Genomic DNA, 20,711 nt, shown 5'->3' with positions numbered 1-20,711 from the left:
AAATATAGAATTAAAACTACAAAAAACCTACGTAGCATTTTTCATTGTTAAACAATCATTTTGAGGAGATGTAAAAATATTTTTATTCAAAATAAATAAAAAAAAAAAAAAGGAAAGACTTCAAAACAACATTGCCTACAATGTAATACAAAAGACTAATGAAATAGAGTAACAGCTAAACAAAAAATTAGCTCATTCATGTTCTAAGGAAGTATTGTGATCGCGAAAAATTTCAGTTTTCAGATTTCAACGGAAATATCCATTTTGACCATCCCTATATCAATTTTGAGTAGTTTCGGAGTGACGTCAGTACGTACCTACGTATATGTGTACGTATGTACGTATCTCGTATAGCTCAAAAACGTATAGCCGTAGAATGTTGAAATTTTGGATTTAGGACTGTTGTAACATCTAGTTGTGCATTCCCCCTTTAGATTCCAATCTACTTGACCAAAAGTGTCTAAAAAAGCCCAAAATCCAACCGATTTGGATTTTGGACATTTTCTTAACTGCAGTATTAAGCCCTCATTGACAGCTTTTCAACGATAAATCATAAGCGGTACGTATTTTCGTTAGTTCCAGAGTTATAGCCGGATGAAATTTTAATTAATAAAATATTTGGATTTATATTTATTTGAAAAGGCATTTCGGTTCGAATCAGACTTCATCTCCTTTTTTACTTTATTAATTTTTTAAATTTTTTTTTAAATTAAATATATTGATTTATTAATAATTATTAACCTGTGATCGTGAAAATAAATTTACAATAAATAATTAATCCATAATAACAATAAAAATGTACTGCAATAGAACTTTACTCGACAAGAGAAGAACACGAAGGAAAGAATAAAAAGATTAAGAGAAATGTAAAACGAGAAAATTTCAAAAATAGAGACCATATACACAAATTAAGATCAGAAGAATTATATCAAACTAAAAAGGATTAGAAAATTGGTAACAAAAAAGAAATAAACGAAATGATCATCAACTCCGACTAAGGGTGAAAATTGTCTGACAATATCAGAGAAGTAATGAACTAAAAGATAAGAAATTTTTGCAAATTATTAAAGATCGGGCATGTATGCCTCAGTGTATATGTTGTTGTGAGGGTCTATTTATCAGTCACACTGTAGTGAATTTAATTTAGATAAAATTAAAGAAGAAATCTAAAAATAATACGATTCTAAATTATAGTTTTCAATTAATATTAAATAATCATATGTTTCACCAAATCTATTACACATACACATATGCAATAACGCTACATACACTCTTTTTTAAAAGGATATACAATTTTATTTCACTAATAACTTCTATTTTTTTTTCACTTCCACCAAAATAGTCCGATTTTGTCCATTAACGAATTCGACCGAGATTTTAGGTCGTTACATTTTATGTATCAATTTGAAAGTGATTGGCGCAAAATTACAGCAGTTATCGTTCCACAAGAAAGTGAAATATATATGTGTATTATATATATATATATATATACTTTTGAACTGACGGTGGTTTTGGAGTCTGGGATATGAAATGCGAAGATATGTCGAAATTTTCCGAAGTTGAATCATGGTACCCATTACAACAGATATCTTTCTTTTGAAATCAACCTAAAAGGAGCGAAATTTCTCTGATTATTGCGAGGATTATCCATTAATAAAACTCATTATTACCGGCTGTCAACTACCAAACGGAAAGAATGAAACACAAGGTACCTCAAGATCTAGAAAAATGGTTGAGTAATGTGACAAATTGAAAAAAAATATTTAGTTATCTGAAGGACTTGAATTTTCAGCATTATATGTAAGTGTGAATTATGAGTAATAAATTATAATTAGATATGTGTCTTCTACATGTGTATTAAACCCCTGAATTGTACTTACTGGTATAAGCAACAGTTCTCTGTAATTTAATAGTGTACAAATATGACTCACATGATGTCGCTAATGAACAGTAAGGTTGATGCGACAAAAAAATAATAAGATAAGTAATTTAATAATTACTTTTTTTAATTTACCTTTGTTAGTAATTATTAATTGTGCAAAATACATAGGCTAATATTGGTAAACTAATGTTTAAAAACTCGTTAGATTCTACGAATTCTCGTTTTATGATCTATCACTTTACATATTTATTTAACTAAGATATAAATTTGCCTCAAATTTTTTAAAGTAAAATTTTACCATAAACTTTGTTTTTCTTTTTTTATAGTTACTAACTCTCTGGCAAATAAGGTAACCCTTACTTTCTGATTTATTAGCTGTATAAATATCAGGGTGTAATTGTTGTCAATGCTTTATTCGAACTTCCCTATCCGTTTTTCGTTAGAAAGGGTGTTCTGCTTCTTTTAATAAATCTTCGACTTTATTCTCTTGGTGCGTTTTCAATACTTTCTTTAAAATATAATTTATTAATTATATCTGGATCGTATATCTATTGCGATTTGACTGTTCAAGCGACAACCTGTTTTATCTCATTGAAAGCTACTATCTTACTTTTTTATAGAGTAAAAAAAAATCTGATGTGGACACCGCATCACTTCTTTGTACGCCTATTATGTTATATATATACACATTTTTTTTAAAATGAAAAATACATAAAATTTTATTTCATTAATAACTTTTGAAATTTTTTTATTGTTATTATTGAATAATTATTTATTGTAAAGATTTTTTTACAATCAGCGATTAATAATTATTAATAAATCAATATATTTAAATAAAAAAAAGAAGATGAAGTAGGATTTGAACCGATGTGCCTTTCCCATGTAAAATCCAAATATTTTATTAATTAAAATTTTATTTGGCTATAACTCTGGAATGATTATAATTATAAATGATTATAAATACCACTTATGGTATATCGTTGAAAACTCTCAATGAGGGCTAAAGTTAATAAAAAGTCCAAAATCCATATTGTTTGGATTTTGGGCTTTTTTAGACACTTTTGGTCAAGTCGATTGCAATCTAAAGGGGAAATGCACAACTAGATGTTACAACAGTTCTAAATCCAAATTTTCTACATCCTACGGTTAATCGTTTTTGAGTTATGCAACATACGTAACTACAGATATCACACCTAAACTAGTCAAAATGGATTCAGGGATGGTCAAAATGGATATTTCCGTTGAAATCTGAAAACCAAAAATTTTCGCGATCACAATACTTTCTTTACTTCGTACAAGGAAGTAAAAATGGTGGATATAGATCTAAATTATTGATTGTCAGCAATATGATTTTCCATGAAAATTATACTATCTTTAGTGATACGTATATTTATTTTTCTCTTTATAAACAATATAGAGAAAATGGATAAATGTACTTTGCAGGCTTTAATAATTTACATCATAAAACTTACGAGACTACTTTCATAAAAAAAAATTAAACCATTAAACTAGTAAATTATAGGCTACATGTTCTAAAGTTTACGACCTATGTAAAATGACACTTATGTATTGTGTCTGTATACTCGTTATTGGAAAAACTGGACTCCTCTTCATTAGATAATAAGAATTAATGATCCGTTAAACATACATATCGATACAACTATTATCTACAACATGACAGTATGAAAATGTAACTAAAATCAGAGAATTTTTTTAAAATTCGTATAAGAGTATAACCTATTTAATTGTTGATTCTACTCTCTTTTACAAAAATGATATTTACATTACAGACAGTTAGGGTTATTGTTACAACTATCCTAATATAGTAGACACTCGTTTTAGTGCTAAAGCTGTGGCAGGAAAGTTGTGGTGATGAAGGTGGTAAAGCCACTTTTGACTCTTCTCACCACTACCAGGCCCCAAGCTCCATCTCGACAACGGAAATTGGAATAGGCTCAGGTGGACAAAGGAAGGGACTGAAGCAATTGAATTACGACCCTATCAGTACTTCACTGAAAACAGCAGCGCTCTTGTTCTCAATAAATTGAGTTCTCAAAGTTTAGTTGTAAGACATCAATATTCAATATCAAAATTACACCGAGACTAATACTGTTACTAATATTATTATCATTCCTGGAACGTTTATATTTGTGAACAACCATGAATATCTAACATAACTATGTTTTATCTTTGATATTAATTGTTTTAATTTCTTTACTGAAGTGCGTGAAATACACCAATCTACATTATTTGAAGAATTAAAAATTACTAAGTAGAAATCATTTTTTCAGTAAGTAAAACTAATTAAACTGTAGCAAAAATTTAAAATAAATATAAGTTTATTGAAAAAGATAGTTTTATTTAAAAAAATAAAAACCGACTTCAAAAAACTTATGATCTATACAATACAAATCCTACTTCAAACAATGCAAAATTGGTAATAGAAGTTTTACTACTATAAAATGAGATCTACAAAAATATAAAACAACAATAAAATGTGACATGCAAAAATATGACATAAGAAAACTTTATAGGTGCTTAGATACATATATTACCAAGTATATGCCTAAGAGAATTCAAGACGGGGTATATCCATGCTTTCTCTTATATTCTCTTGAGATCTCATTTTACGTGTAGGAATCCCGATTAGCCACCTAGAGGTCAGTTGATACTAATTTAATTTAATTTTCTGTTTAATTTATGTCGGCTGCCACCGACTTCAAAAATAGTTATTCGTTGTAAATATTTTACTTAATAAAAACAAATATATAATTATTTGAAACATTTTAATCCTATTATTTTTTGAAGTCTGTTAATTTAATTTTTTAAATTATTTTATTTCACAATTTTTAGTGGTATCTATCACGCACACACTGACACACACACACACACACACACACACACACATAATATTTAACGCCTTAGCAATCTTTGACGGAATATTCCGACATGACCAATGTGCATGATTAGGGCCTTTGTCGGAATATTCCGACGTCAACTTTTATCCGGGTTTAATTCGTTCTCTGTTATAATATTCTGTCGTTTTACGTTTTTTTTTTTTTTTTTCAGTAGTACTCTGCAATGATAGATAACGCCAGTTGTTAGTTTTATTACAGTGTAAAGTGAGGAATTTTCATTTGTATTTGATCGTAATCAGCTGACCTGGCCGTACAGTTATTGTTCTAAATAATTTTACTGTAGTTAGTAAATAAAAATATAATTATTTGTAACTTTTTAGTACTATTATTTGTTGAAATCGGTTTTTATTTTTATTTTTTTATAAATTGTTTGTTAAAACCTCCTCCTTTTGCACTGTGCGAGCAGTCAGCCGCTAAAGGTGTAGAGCCGTTCGGTTTTTTTGGTAGTTTTTCTCAGACCCACCGGGTTAGTCTAGCGGTGAACGCGTCTTCGCGAATCAGTTGATTTGGAAGTCGAGAGTTCCGGCGTTCAAGTCCTAGTAAAACCAGTTACTTCTATACGGATTTGAATACTAGATTGTGGATACTGGTGTTCTTTGGTGGTTAGGTTCCAATTAACCACACATCTCAGAAATGGTCGACCTGTAACTGTACAAGACTACAGTTCACTTACACTCATACATATCATCCTCATTAATCCTCTGAAGTAATACCTGAACGGTAATTCCTAGAGGCTAAACAGGAAAAAGAAAGAGGTAGTTTTTCTCAGATTATCATTCAATATGGTTAAAAATTACAGGGAACTATCCCGAAAGTATACTCTTTAGGTTAAAAAAAAATATTATCAAAATCAGATAACAAACCTCGGAGATATTGCATAACAAAAATTATAAAAAAAAGTCGAATTATGAACCTCCTTTTTTGAAGTCGGTTAAAAATAAATTTCAAAAAGTTCTATCATCTTACGAAAGGTTTCAATAATTAGAAATATTATATTGTTATAATTTTTATTCGATAATAAAATTCGTAAAAGCCAAAATTTATGCTGTTTAACTTTTCTAATTGGAACTTTCTGTTCTAATGCTGTACTGTTATGTTGTGCATTTTTCGATGTAGTTTTTACAAGAATTTTTTGATTCGTAATCAATAGCATCATATAAATTACAAATAACCACGCAATAGTGCATGTCATGCAAAAGAATGTGTGCATACGAAAGTATTTCGGTAAAGATTACATTAAAATTTTCAAAAATAACTGTTTTCCTAATATCAAACTTAAAACTACAGTAAATATTTGCTACTGCAATATTATTCCTTTATTTTTCCAACAGTAAGAAATATTTCATGCCAAATTTACTGTTTTTAGCTTGAAAATAATTACTGAAGCTAAAAACGTAATTTTAAAAAAAATTTTTTAATAGTCATTCATAGACAAGAAATTGTGACGATAAGGATATCCATTTTTTCATTGGTTTATTTTTTTTATACATTACTCATGCTCTATACATAACCAAGTTTTTCTGTCTTATTTTTCATCTTCTGTTTCATCTTATTCTTATTTAAATATCATTGAAACACTAAAATTTATTGAGTTATAGGTGTCAGATCCGATTATAATAATTTTTTTATTAGCAAACGTAGGGCAAAGCAGCAAATCTTATATATGGCTTTTGAAGATCAACTAATGTGACAAGCAAATCAAGGGCATTCCTCAGTTATTTTGTTTTAGATCATATAATGCATGAGTCAGAATATTTTAAATAAATAATTAAAATATCTTGCAGGATGTAATAGAGATGTATAAAAATCTGAAATGGTTTAAATTAAAAAGTTTGTTACCTTTACTAAAAGTTGCATTACTAAAATATTTATTTCTAAACGTTCTGGTTGCTTCTATTACAAAAGACATCAGGTCTATTCTTGCAATGTATATTATAGTGTTTTCTTAAAAATAAAATGTATATTATAATGTTTTGTCCAAAAAAAAACTTGTTTTTTTCTAACCGTTTTTAAATAAATTAAATTAATAATTATAAAATTAATTTATTAGAATATATTCCGGCAAATTTATGTAAAACTAATCGGTCGGTCCAGACAAACCACTCTCTACTCCAGGGCGGCAGAGCACGCTTAATTTCCCGTTCCCGTCTAGCCAGTGGGCGCTATCCCCTGGTCACCCGCAGAGTTTTTTCCTTCATGGTTGTGAAAAAAATACTGATAAATAAAAAGGAATTAACGTTTATCGAAACCTGAAAAATAAACAAAATCACAAATGACAGAATAGAAAAGAAACTATGATACTTAAAGTATATACACCTTTGACGACGAAAAATTCATAATTATTTCTGTCGTCATGGTGATAGAAATATAATAATGCAGTTAAAAGATTAATATTTTTTTCTTTAACGAATATCTTTTTAATTCACAACTTCACCCCCAAGGGAGTCTAGAGCCTCGGGATATCCCTTTATAATATTCAATGGAATATCACGAATGTATCATGCAAAGTTGAAAAAAATCGGTCGGTTGGTTCACACGTGGTGCCAGAACAAACAAACACTAAATTTTGGTTTTATTTTAAAATTAAAACAATAGAAAACTCTTTTTCAATTCGTATTTAATCGGTTACTCTTAATCAAACGGTAAATCAATTTTCGATATTCTTTTTTTATTTTGGAGGGAAAGGTTTTTAATGCATCTGTTGTAAGTTTTTTTTTTAGATGACTTAAGTAGAAAATATTTTAGTAAAAAGTTTACTATATAGACGATTTGAAAATATTATTCAGTTTATGTCGTGTCACTGCTGTGTATCGGACTGTTACAATCTAATATCATTTTCATATTCAAAATGTTTTTTAGCTAACATTCGAGAAAATTATTTTCAAAAATAAGTGTAAAAACATCAACACGTATTGAATGAATGTAGTAAAACAAACCATAATTCACGCTTCTTAGCAGCCTCTTTTTGCGCTGTTTTTTTTTTAATTTAATTTCCTTTTTTTTATTAAGACATAATTTTCTTGCCTTAGTATTTCTTAAAATCGATTTTTTCATGGACAAGATTTTATATAGATCTATCCAAGATTTAATTAAAAACTAAACTAAAATTCGATAATAAAATTAAAATAGCCGTCCTTAGGTTTGGCAGCTGTACTAACTTAAATCGCTCTAAAAGTGTACATTTAAATACACTCGTATACAAAATATGATTTATTTTTTGTCCCAAAAGTGAAAATAGGTAAATCTAATAGCATTTTTTGAATCTAATGGCATTTTCATACAACTACAAATCAGTCCATCTCATCCCTTGAAGCAATGCCTAACGGTGGTCTCGGAGGTTAAACAAAAAAACACAAACAAAAAAAATAGCGCAAAAAAGAATTTTTGCGCTGAATCAAATAGGGTTTCACAATTAGTCTATCATGTAAGGATTTTTAGAGACAACAATATTATTTTACAACATTACCTGTTTAAAATGCATTCTTTGTTAATATAATCTTAATTTTATTAATCATGGCCCCTTGGTATTGATACATAATTTATTTATTTAATATATTTCACTTGCCAACAATCTTTTTAGTATGTCTGCGTATTTCAAAAAACGAATACTTTTTTCGTGGTGGGAACCTTCCTACCTTTTAATCATGAACCTAAAAGTTCTATATCCTTTTTTTGACAAATTCAGATCTCCTACAAGGTCACTGAGGTTTTTTTGTGTTGGTAAATTTGCTTCACCAGATGAACACGAAGCTTAACAGTTTGGATCAATCCTTACATCATCATTATCCTCTGCCAGATCTTCGTGTTGTTGATCATCGCTAAGTATGATATTTTCTAGGGGTTAAGGCATAGGCAGTTCTTCACTGTGAGCCACAGGCCTCATGGGAGATGGTAAATTAGGGTATGAAATCGTATGCTTTGGTTTTGAACTAATGCTCGCAATTCTAGTCAGACAAAAGTAACAATCGGTAACATGATCCTTTGGATCCCCCCAAATCATTGGTACAGCAAATTTTATGAGTTGAGAATTCACTGACCAACTTGTAAAGAGTCTGAAATAAGTAGCACAACAAATATGAGAGGGGGAGTGTTTGTCTTCGTCACCAACTTTGCAACCAAAATAATGCTCATATCATTTTTTGATGGTAGGAGTAAAATAACGTTTCTGAAATTTTAATATTACCTCACCACAAATGTAACAAAAGCTGTTTTTTTGATGGGGGAGGGGGGATGTTTACACAATTTCTAGGCATTTTGCAAAATCACACAATACACAATCACTAGTAAAAATATTCACTACACGTCTTAATTCAAAAGATGAAATGTAAATTTAGAATACGTCGCAACTGAGAAACGTTTACACTGAAATATATCAGTACATACACACGAAAGGCGGACAGATATCAACACAGTGAACACTGAGCACAGACTGCTACGGCTTGAACCACTAACTCAGACATTATAATCAAAACCGATGTTGCTTTTGACATCAATTTCGCAAACAATGATGACTAAATATGTAAGAAAGCCATCTTCTGACTCATTTTATAATTGCATCATCCAGCAGTTGTGACTAATTGTATTGTTCTATGCCATTGCAGACCTTTCGTAACAAACTAATCACTTTTAAATGCTTAATCAATACAATTTTTTTATTCATTTAAATACGTAATACCATAACATAATTGCATAATTTCCGTAAAGTATATAACGCTGAATAGAGTTTAACTTGAAACTAAGGGGGACAGAAAAATCCTGTTATCATTTAAAAATTAACTGTTAAAATTTTAAAAATGCATAATAGAAACCACTTCTACTTGCTCCGGAGAAAAATTTTGTATTCCAGTGATATTAGACAATATATTCTATATCAGTGAAATAGACAACGTATATTTAGACAATGATACATATGTTTATTTGGAATTAATTTGTTGTTCCATTTCGCCTAAGAAAAATAAGCCTAAAAACCAACGCAATAATCAGAAAAATACTTTGAATTACAACAAAATTATTATTTTTCTAGGGTTTGCTGATTATAAAATAAAATATTATTTATCACTAAAATGTTCATAGGCTAAGTATTAACTTCTTACATATGAAAAATACTCTTGTCAATTGCACCTTTGTCGTTTTAACCAAGACAATAATTACAATATGGTAGCATTTCGCTAGGATGGAAAAATAGTTTAGCATTGTGGATAGATATTGAAATTAAAAGTAGTAAGCAGTTAAATTCTTTCTTATGAAAATGGAAATTGATCACTGATAAGAATAGATTAATTTGTAAATAAAAATGTTCAACGTTACAGAAAATACAGAAATTGGTACAAACGCAATAATAAATTATTAACTCAGTGTTAAATTATGAAGCTGATGTTTATTTTTTATACTTGTAATACTTCAGAAAAGATAAAACAACACACACACGCACGCGCACATATGTATTTTTGTGTGTGTGTGTATGTACTTGTAAAATTAAAAAAAAAATACAACAAATGTACATAAAAATAAAAAGCCTACTTACTACAATATTTCCCCAATTTCTACTTTTTGAAGTTGGAGCCAAATTAAAAACAACTTAGCAGCTGATTTGATTTGATATCGATTTCAAAAATTTGAAACTTAAAATTGACACCAATTGTAAAATATAAAGAAACGCTACCTCCTTGAAACAAGAAAAGTAAAGGCAGAAAAATATATGTCTTAATAAAAGTATGAAAAGGAAGGAAAAGATGCTAAGTTAAGAGATTGTTACCAAGCATATAATAATAATCAAATACAAAAGCACAAAATTTGTACTTCCACATTCCTAAAAGCTAAATTTTCTGATTAATTTTGATCCCATAATATTTTTAATATTTTCATAGCACATAATTAAACACTAATAATTAGGGATTAAGCAATAATAATGGCAAAGAGATTTAAAATATCATCTAATCGTCTACGAAGACAAAGAAGTTTTATTAATAAAATATTCCACTTAAATTACCTGAAATAACATGAAAATTGGAACATAAAAATCTTCAATAGAATAAACGGTTCATCAAAATCGATTAATCTGATGGAGAATAAAAAAAATTATATACGAATTACACTGAGAAATGTTTAAACCTCATTAAAATACTACAGAATTATAATGTTAATTTCAAAGGATTTTATAAGTTTTCCAAGTAAATTTATTACTTTCAATCCGCTGGAAATTTATTTTGGAATGTAGATCTTGGCAGATAAAACCTTTCTGATCATATGTGATAATCCATTTCAAGAAGGAGAAGATACTCGGCAATATTAGCTTTTCTCGAGAAAGATTCAGCTTATATTTGACCATTATATGATTTTTACAGTTAAAATATAATTTAAATAATTGATGGATTAAGATAATCATTATTACTTAAGGACTTATAGATAAAAATATTAACCTGTAAAATATATTTAACTATAATGTGATTCTTAGCAGGTAAAATTTTGAAAGTGCGAAATAAAATGATTTTCGTTGGCCATCATTACTGATTTAAAACAAATAAGATAATAGTAGTACTATATTCTTGTGGCCTGTAAAGGACTATATTCGGAACGTCTTCTGAAAATAATTTTCCGGGTTAAAATTACATTATTATAGCTGCAAAAAAATATTTCTCATAATTTGTTTTAATTCATGGTGTTAAACTGAGAAATAAATTGTTAAAATGATTAACAGATCAGTTGTTAATCAGTTAACAACTGATTAGTTAACTTTATAGAAATATTAAATAATTAAATACTAAAACAAAATACTAAATAATTGTAAGCCCTACATTAAATTATAAATATTTTTCTTTAAAGTGGTAGGGTCTCAGCCTTTCATCTGGAGGTCCTGGGTACGAATCCCAGTCAAGGCGTGAGATTTTTTTTACTCTAAAAATGTCCATTCCCATAGAGCAAAATGACCAAAGTAGTCGACGCCCGTCATCTCAAAAAAAAAAAAAATAAGCTGACAAATTTGTTTGCCTAGTGTGGAAAAAGCTTTATTTAAAACCTATATTTTAAAAAAGCGCTCATTAAAATATTTCACAAAAAAATTTACTACAGTACATATATATTAATATTCTTTAAAAATGTTTTAACGTAAAGTAAGATGTGATTTTTATGCAGAACAAAGTATTCTATATAGTGGTGGTCTTTGTCCTAAATAATGTACCAACACACGCTAACTTTAAACAGCCCATTTTTTCATCTAGTGGTGCAAATATATCATATAAACTACCTTTTATTTAAGTTCTGCGACCGAACCATAAATTTGTATTTAATACATTATAATTCCACTTTTTACCGGTTACAATATGTATTTTTTATTAGCAATAAATAATTTTTATTTAAATTTTATAATTACATGTTTAGGTAGATAAGATCTTTAATGAATAAAAGCAGTGTTCAAAAACATTTCATTATATATTTATAGAAATGCTAGTTGGAAGGGATTTGCGCATCATATAAGCATAATCTAAACAAAGCTCTTTGGTTTGTTGAATAATTTACACGACTTAGTATGTTAGTCGGTAACTATAATATTCTAAATATACCCCTAAAAACATTATGCAGAACAACAAAACATATATTTAATATTTAAATAAAATATAAATATATTATTTTTATCGGTAATAAAATGATCTAGAAGAGCAGTAATTCTGAAACTGTTCTTTTAAGATTTTAAGTTTATTAAAAATAGTTATGCAAGGCTGTTCAAATTTAATAGTCTTTTCAGAATGATTATAATAAATAACAGCTTGCATACTTTTAGAAAAAGTCGTAAAATGAACTACATTAAACATTTGTAAAATTAATTAGACGACCTTTCATCCTTGCTTATTCATATAATATTTACACTTATACGATTTGTGTTTGCTTTCATTACGTAATAAATTAAAAAAACAATATGAATTATGGAACTGGAATTTATTCCCTGTAACCCATGTTTTTATTTCTTAAAAATATTTTGAAAAAGAACTTTGGCGAATATAATTTCTTGAACGATTCGATCAAATAGAAAAATTTAGATTATTACTTTAGATTTTTCTACATTTAAGTTTTCTTTTTGTTTACGTAAATACCTAAGTTATTTCTCTTTTTACAGGCTATTGGTGGTTGGGTTTCAATTAACCACACGTCTCAGGAATGTTCAAACTCAGACTGTACAAGACTACGCTTCATTTACATTCATACATTATTCATCCTCTGAAGTAATACCTTATGGTTGTTCCGGAGACTAAACAAAAAAAAAGAAAGAGGCTATAGATGGCTTCGATTTACGTATTATGAAATCTAATAAACTACACAAGAAACATATTTTGTTTTCATTACATTCCAATAGTTTTATTTCGCGGAATATTATGGGTGAACGTTGGGATCAATACACTCCTTTTCCTACGGTATTTTGATTAATCCTACTTCCTCTACTCGATACACTTCTATACGACCCTATTTGTTTTACATGATTTGCTCTGCGTGAAAACCTAGATTTAAGTTGTATTTTTCAACATTTTTTTATGATTACATCGGAAACTATTTTAGTCAACGGTATATGTTAGGTAATATTATCAAATTTATTAAGTATCAATGTAAATAAATTAAAGGTATAAAATTATTATAAAACTTTAATTCTCATTAATTAAATCCAGTTCGGCTAATATTTCAAAACTTTGATGATTGATTTTTATTTTATAAGAATCTGCTTGTAAATTTAAATGGGTTGAACTCTCAAACACCTTAAACAAGTACACAAAGATATTATAACAAATTAATAGAGCTTTCTTCAACGTGAAATTTTGCAAAAGTTTTGACCGTTATGGTGAAAGGAAGCACCAATTTATGTAACTAAATTCACAGTTTCTTATACCTTTCTTTTCTTAAATTAAAAATAAACTACATTCAATATTTTTTTTTAATTCGGCTTTAGTAAACATTCTTATCTTTAACATTATCATAAAATGCAAGTCTGATTTTATCAAATCTATGTCTAAAATATCGACTGACAAATAATATATATATAACTAGGTACAGTATACAAAAAATTATTTATAAAATTTCCAAGGAAGCTGGAAGGTTAGATCGGGTACGGAACGAAGAAACAAGAACCGAGTGGTACAGTTATAGCTTGAATGAAAAACTGACAAATTACTGAAAGCGATGGAAGCAACACTGGAGAGAATGTCTGATAAATAGGATTTCCATACAAGTAAATAATTATCAACCACATGGAAAAGGAAAAAAAAAAACATGGAAAGGAGACATTGGAAAACGGCGTGAAAATTGGCATTAAGATGTGCTATTGTATCTGATAAAGTTATCAAAGCACGGAAAAGAAGTTATTTGATATTACCATGCAGTTCGACTCGTTTGAATCACTAAAACAGTCACGGATTTTTCTTTCACATATGTTTTCAGAATGATTCGGTCATTACATTTTTACGGATGCGAATCACTGTCTAGTATTGGTTTTGCTTTTATACACCAGTACAATGCCCATACATATGTTAAGTGCTCGCCCACCTCTTAGTAAATACAAGCCCTACATAATGAAAGAATTAATTTTTTTTTAATTTATTAAAAACTGCCCAATTGTAGTATTAATTACACAGAATTATTTATCATAAATCATTAAAAATTATTTGTACTAAATAATTTTGTTTTACTTCTTCTTATGAAATCTTTATATGGAAAATTATTCGGTATGGATCTGATACCTAATTTTAAAGTTTTTTGGAAGGAAATAAAATTTCAAACCGATTGTACAGGTAGTCCAATACATTATTAAATCTTTTATTCTTAAGAGATCAGGCATGCAATTTTAGGAGTTTTATTTTAATGATAAAGTTTAGATAAATGCAGTGGTACGGGAATATGTCAAATGCTTGCCGAAAAACAAACAGGAAAAAATAAAGCTAGAAATTAGTATGTTTACCAAACCAGCTGTCTACTTAAGCCCGCATTTATAAAAACTTTGCTTTAAAAAATTCTTATTATCAGAAGATTAATTAAATAGAAAAATTTATTAAGGAAATATTATATAGATATAAAGTTATAATATTTAAATATTATAAATATGTTAATGGTCAGTAACTCACTTGTTTTGGAGCGTGGTTCTCGTGGTCCATCAACAGTAACTTTAATTGCTTTAGTGTAAGTAGCAACCTGAGGAGGTGAGGAGCTCACCGTTATTGTTAATGTGAAGCTCTTTCCTAAAAAAAAGAGAGAAAGAAATATCATAAATTTATTATTATTCATTAAAAATTTCATATTCCCTCCTTAATAAAATGTATTGTTAACAAGTAATGAATATATATATATATATAAACATATAAAAATAATAAAAATACACATTGAAAGCAACAATTTTATTTAAAGTTTATTTAAACTCAATGTAAATAGTAAAGATATAAATACAGAGTTTACGAAAGGTTACATAATAGAATAAATATACATAGAACAAACAAAATGTACAATTATTACTGAACAAATTTAATTATTTGAAGTACTACGAAATATATCACAGTATTAAATAAAATTTAACTGCAGTAATTTTGTTATGAAAAATAAAATATCGGATTACCTTACTGCATTTCAAATGAAAAATATTTTTCATGTGAAAGACCATTCAATTTGAAAAATGTAACTATTCCATATAATATAAGAACACATTATACAAAACATATAGCTTTTCTGTCAGTTCATCTGTCTGTCTGTCTGCCGTCACCTCATCTTTTCCCTCTGTCTTTCATAGCTACTTTACTTCCATAAATTCAATTTTTATTTCAATATTTTATTTTCTTAAGTTTTTATTACAGAACTCTAATAATATAATTAAAAAATAGTTGTCGTAGAAAAAAGTCTAAATGATTTCATCACTATGTTAATTAGTTTTAACTTATTTTATGATTATTTCATTATTTTCGCATTATCTGCAAATATAATAATAATAATAATAATAATAAATATTTTATAATTATTGTTATTATACACTTTAATAAAAACTCTTGATGCATTGAGTTAGAAATTATATTTGATGGGAATTCATAATAATTTGAAGGAAAAGATAAACTTTAAAAAAATATAAAAGTATCCCAAAATAATACCTTCTCAATTATTATTTAAATTTTTATTTTTAAGTTTCGCCTAATTAGAATTAACCACCAGCAAATTTTTAACCTTTAATTCGTATCTGCTTCTTCAGAACTTCGAACTAATAAGAATAATTTAAATAGTCTAAGATTTTTTCATAAAGTGTAATTTTTGAAGTCGATTTTGTTTATTTTTAAAAATTTATTTTATTTAGCTCTTTTTAGAATGCGGATAAGCCTAAAAAACGCCAGCTGTATTAAAAAAACTTCTCACGCACGAAATGTAAAAAAATTAGAAACTAAAATCTTATAAAAATAACATAGGTATACGAAGAAACGACCTAGGAGGATGTTACAAAGTGGAATTTAGAAGTCTCTAGTTCATTAACTTTTATTCTAAGTGACGAATTTTTATTATGAAGACGAGTTTACTTTTCATTTAATAAAATTTTCTATTTAAGTTATGCCTGGAAAAAATAGGACCACCACAGGAACTTTCTGCACAAAAGAAAAGAAGAAATAATCATTAAAATTTGTCTATTCTGTAAACAATAAAAATCTAAACAGACAAAAAAAAAATTGCTCAAATAGTTTGAACTAAGGAAAACTTCTTTGAAATTTAAAAAAAAGACTTTTGCTATACTATTCCTTCAAGTCAGTTAAAAATAAAATTAAAGTGTAAGATTAAAAGCTATTTTAAGGAATTTAATCCTAAACTATGTAATTTTTGCATGTATGTTTTCCTTTATATAATACATTTATTCATTTCTCTGTTACTCCTACTTCTTTTTTAAAATTATTCTTATAATAATATTATTTTACAAGAACTACTCCAACATATAGATATGTTAAATCAGTTTTTGTAGAAAGACAGCTCTATCTTATGTATGTAAAATTGCTCGTTTTAATTAAATTAAAAGGTATATAATTTAGGTCTTCTTTCATTTGGCGTGACTAAATAAAGAAATAATTGAAGTCACCACCTCTCCTTCTGTTTCGCGGGCATACAGCCTTATAAATAGCGGGTTATACTTTTATTTATTTCTAACAAGCATTTTTCAGTTTGAAAATGCATAAAATTCATTCTCTTTCTGTTCCTATAGAGGTTTTTCCTTTTTAGGTGTACTAGTTTTCCCATAACTTCAACTTTAATTATGTTTTTCATCCTTCTTTAATTATTTTATTAACGAAAATATTATCCTTCTTCAAAATGCTAACAATCTTATAAAGAATATTAAAATATTTACAATAAGAAGTTCATGTTCGGTTTAGGTTTTGTAAAAGTAATACAACTTCAACCAAGCTCTAACTAAGAAAATAATAACATCTTGAATAAAATTTCTCAGCCGTTCAATCTTTTCCTCGAATTCAAAATTTCAGCTCTTTCTTTTCCGTGTTAAAGGAAACCTATATGCTTCACTTCAATTTTTTTTGTAACAGATATTTTTTACCAACAGTGTTAGAGAAAATTACTTTTTGAAGCTGTACCTACGAAGTGCCGAATCCCACAACTGCAACAAACCGTGACATCTGCACTTAATGAACAATATCTGGTTGCTAGCTCTTAGTAAATAAACAATTAAAAAATAAATCGATTAATAAAAAGGAACGTGAAAAACAAAATTTATGGAAGTTGTATTACTAAACTACTTAAATAAATTGTTTTTTAAGGTATTAATTAATTTTTATACAAATTTATTTCTGGTGGTAAACTTTTATTGTACATAACATTATTACATGAAAAAAAATAGAAGCATAAATATATTAAAACTAATTATTTGATTTTCCTACCTTATTTAATATTATCACCTGTGATTAAGAATCTAAGATTATAATGTCGGAAATAATTTGAGAAGGAGTATCACACGCAATGTATTGCAAGGTACCAGTCAGCAACCACCACCAGTGAACTTAGTGTGCTAACTATTATCTATTGTGTTTCATGTAATATTCATTGTACTGTAAAAAGAAAAACAAAGTAGAATATGTTAAGCACATGCACTAACAACAGTTACTTAAATCGCTATTAAATCATATATCCTCAAAATCGGTCGTTTTCTTTGAGTATAAACAAACAGTTGAACAAACTAAAATAAAAATTAAAACACTCATATCCTATTATGTGCATGCGTACACCCAAGTTTTTCGTTTTATTTTGTGTTTACTGGCTAATCTTTCAGCATCCAACACATCTAATGTTTAGATTTTGTTTATATTTAAAAATCAGTAGTTAATTCTTTCATAATGAACACTCATCCTTTTAAGTTTTAGTTTTCTCATAACAGCATACTGGACTAATTACAGTTCGTTTTTTGATTTTATCCAGAATTCGATTCATCATTGCTGAGATAATGTCATTAATTGACCAAAAAATAACCAAAAAAAGAATGAACAGCTTTAATTAATCTCTTTCAATTTTTTTTTGTATTAAAAATATATATATATATATATATATATATAAATAATAGCAAACAAGGATAAATATTTTGTACTTTTACAATCGTGTTTCTGGAAATTTTCTATTAATCCTAAATATATAGTTATTGAAAACACTGATAAATTTGTATCTTTACTTTTAAATAAAGTTTTTATTTACTGTAAATTTTTTTTACAGAAACATCCAAAAACTTTTAAATAAGATCTTTTACCTCAGAAAAATATCACGCTTTTATGGAATCTAATTTATTTATTTAGCGTATGGCGCCAAAACACAACACCAATTACAATCAAAAATTACAAACGAAGATTTAACAAATTAATATAAGCTACTGATTCTGGAGTCGCCATCAGGAAATTTAGGATTCCCTTCATAAGCTGTCCTAGGGCAAACTTCTGTGATGTGTTTAACAGTTTGATTTTCACCACACTCACAAAGGGGCGTCGGTGTTTTACCCTATTTATACAGGAAATAGGCGCACCTTCCATGCTGAGTTCGTATTCTGTTTAGCGTTGACCGTGTCTTACGTGGTAAGTCAAAACCCGGCGGCTTTTGAGTAATACATGGGATTTGGTTATTCTACTTTGTGGTCCATTCTTGACGCCAGGCGTTAGGTTAAATCCGTCCTTTGTGGCAGCAATTGCTGTTTTGATAGGTGGCTTTCTAGATCGAAGGCGACCACGATTGTCAACCTCAATGTCCTCATGCATTGGTACATTGTAAAATTTTTACTCGATAACTACATTAATGATGTAATGATGTAACCTTGTTCAAATTTGGCTTACCGCAATATTATATTCCGGTGACATCTAACTTTTTTTATCAGTTTCTTTGGGATACTCTTTATCTTATTCAACTCTAAATAAGTTGACTAAAAAAATTCCATGGTGGCAGGGAGCTGATGAAATATTGCATGATATTTTAGCTAAGAGCTTGTTTGAATTTTTTTATAGATAAAGCTAAAAATGGTTTCATTTATGTTTAATATGTGTTATTTATTTGTTTATTACAATTTTTTTTTATTTTGTTGTTGTTAATATTTCCATTTATTTATTTTATGTTATTTTTTTATTCTGTTTGTGTTGATAATATTATCTTAGGCATGTTAAAATTCCATCCTTATAAATGACTGTGGGAGGCTACTACCTAAGGTAAGTCACTGGCTTTCCCCAAACTTATTATCAAACATGTAACATAAGAATAAATACTTTTGTCTGTTGAATTATACATCCCTCAGTTTACTTTCCTGTCCTACCAAATATTCTCATCAAACATCAAAATCATATATTACTTTTACAATATTTGCTGAAGCAATTTGCCTTTGTTTAAACGTCGATAGTATTCATAAAAAAAGTTGATGAGATTTACCTTTTAATTTTGAAGGGCCAAAGACGGTTGGAAGACTATAAACAATCAAAAACATGCTGAGATATGTCTACAAAGCCAGTTTTATTGGCAATTCTATTTTACTTTTAGCCCTATTTTTATTCACAAAAAAATTATAGTAAACGTTTTTTGTCATAAAGATCAAGTTTCCAGTTTAATTCTATGTAATTTTTATCATGAAGAAATAAATCATCATAACTTAATTGCATTATTTAAAAACCAATACGCGCGCACACAAATATATATTTATTTATTGATATATGTATATCTATATATATACACACACAAGTATATATACATATATATATATATATATATATGTGTTTTATTTTTTGTTTCTCAATATTTTAATGTGTTCTGTATTGAATGCATACTAGATTAGGATAGTTTTGTTCCTAATTTTACATTTGCTTTTAATGTGTACATACACATATAACTTTTCCTCTTTGCAATTTGCCCAATTTTAGACCACTGATGGCCGAGGGTGGTAGAAAAAGGGAGAGTATGTTGGATAGAAAGGGGGTTGCAAATAGATTGTTCCATGATTTGAGCTCTCCAACAAACACAGGACATTAATATTGATCGCCCGCGATCGGTTTTTGTCTGTATCCGAACAAACATCACAGTGGGTGCATCACGGTAGTAAGCGGCATTGGCTATTTCCCTTGTCAATAGAATGGAGTTTATCTCGGCACATTTTCATATCAGCTGGTGGTAGACAATATATAAAATTCGTTGGATGATTAGATATTTTTAACAGAGATTGTTTTTCTATTTAACGTTGGCTATTGGCTACTACTATTAGTATAAATAACATAATTTATATATCAAACTGACAAGTTAATTTCAGTCAGTTATTACTACTATTATGATATGAATAAAAGAAATATATATATCCCATTCTAAATTTATGTTTACCTAAAATTTATTGTTAATAATAAATAAATTTATTTTTATGGACGCGTATTCAAAATTCGTTTGACTGATATAACAAC

General features: G+C 28.1%; 1 protein-coding gene across 1 annotated transcript in view; it reads right to left on the bottom strand.

Annotated features, from left to right (window-relative positions):
• LOC142317574 (uncharacterized) overlaps positions 1-20,711 on the bottom strand; it is a 195,618-nt gene that overhangs the window by 94,000 nt on the left and 80,907 nt on the right. The window contains exon 2 of the mRNA XM_075354132.1: positions 14,901-15,014. Coding sequence (XP_075210247.1) covers positions 14,901-15,014 — 114 coding nt within the window. The remainder of the gene's footprint in view (positions 1-14,900; positions 15,015-20,711) is intronic.

The sequence above is a fragment of the Lycorma delicatula genome, chromosome 1, assembly GCF_047948215.1.
Source record: "Lycorma delicatula isolate Av1 chromosome 1, ASM4794821v1, whole genome shotgun sequence".
In the NCBI taxonomy this organism is placed as follows: Eukaryota; Metazoa; Arthropoda; class Insecta; order Hemiptera; family Fulgoridae; genus Lycorma; species Lycorma delicatula.
Note: the sequence above shows the minus strand (reverse complement) of the source record. Positions and strands in the feature narration are given on the sequence as shown.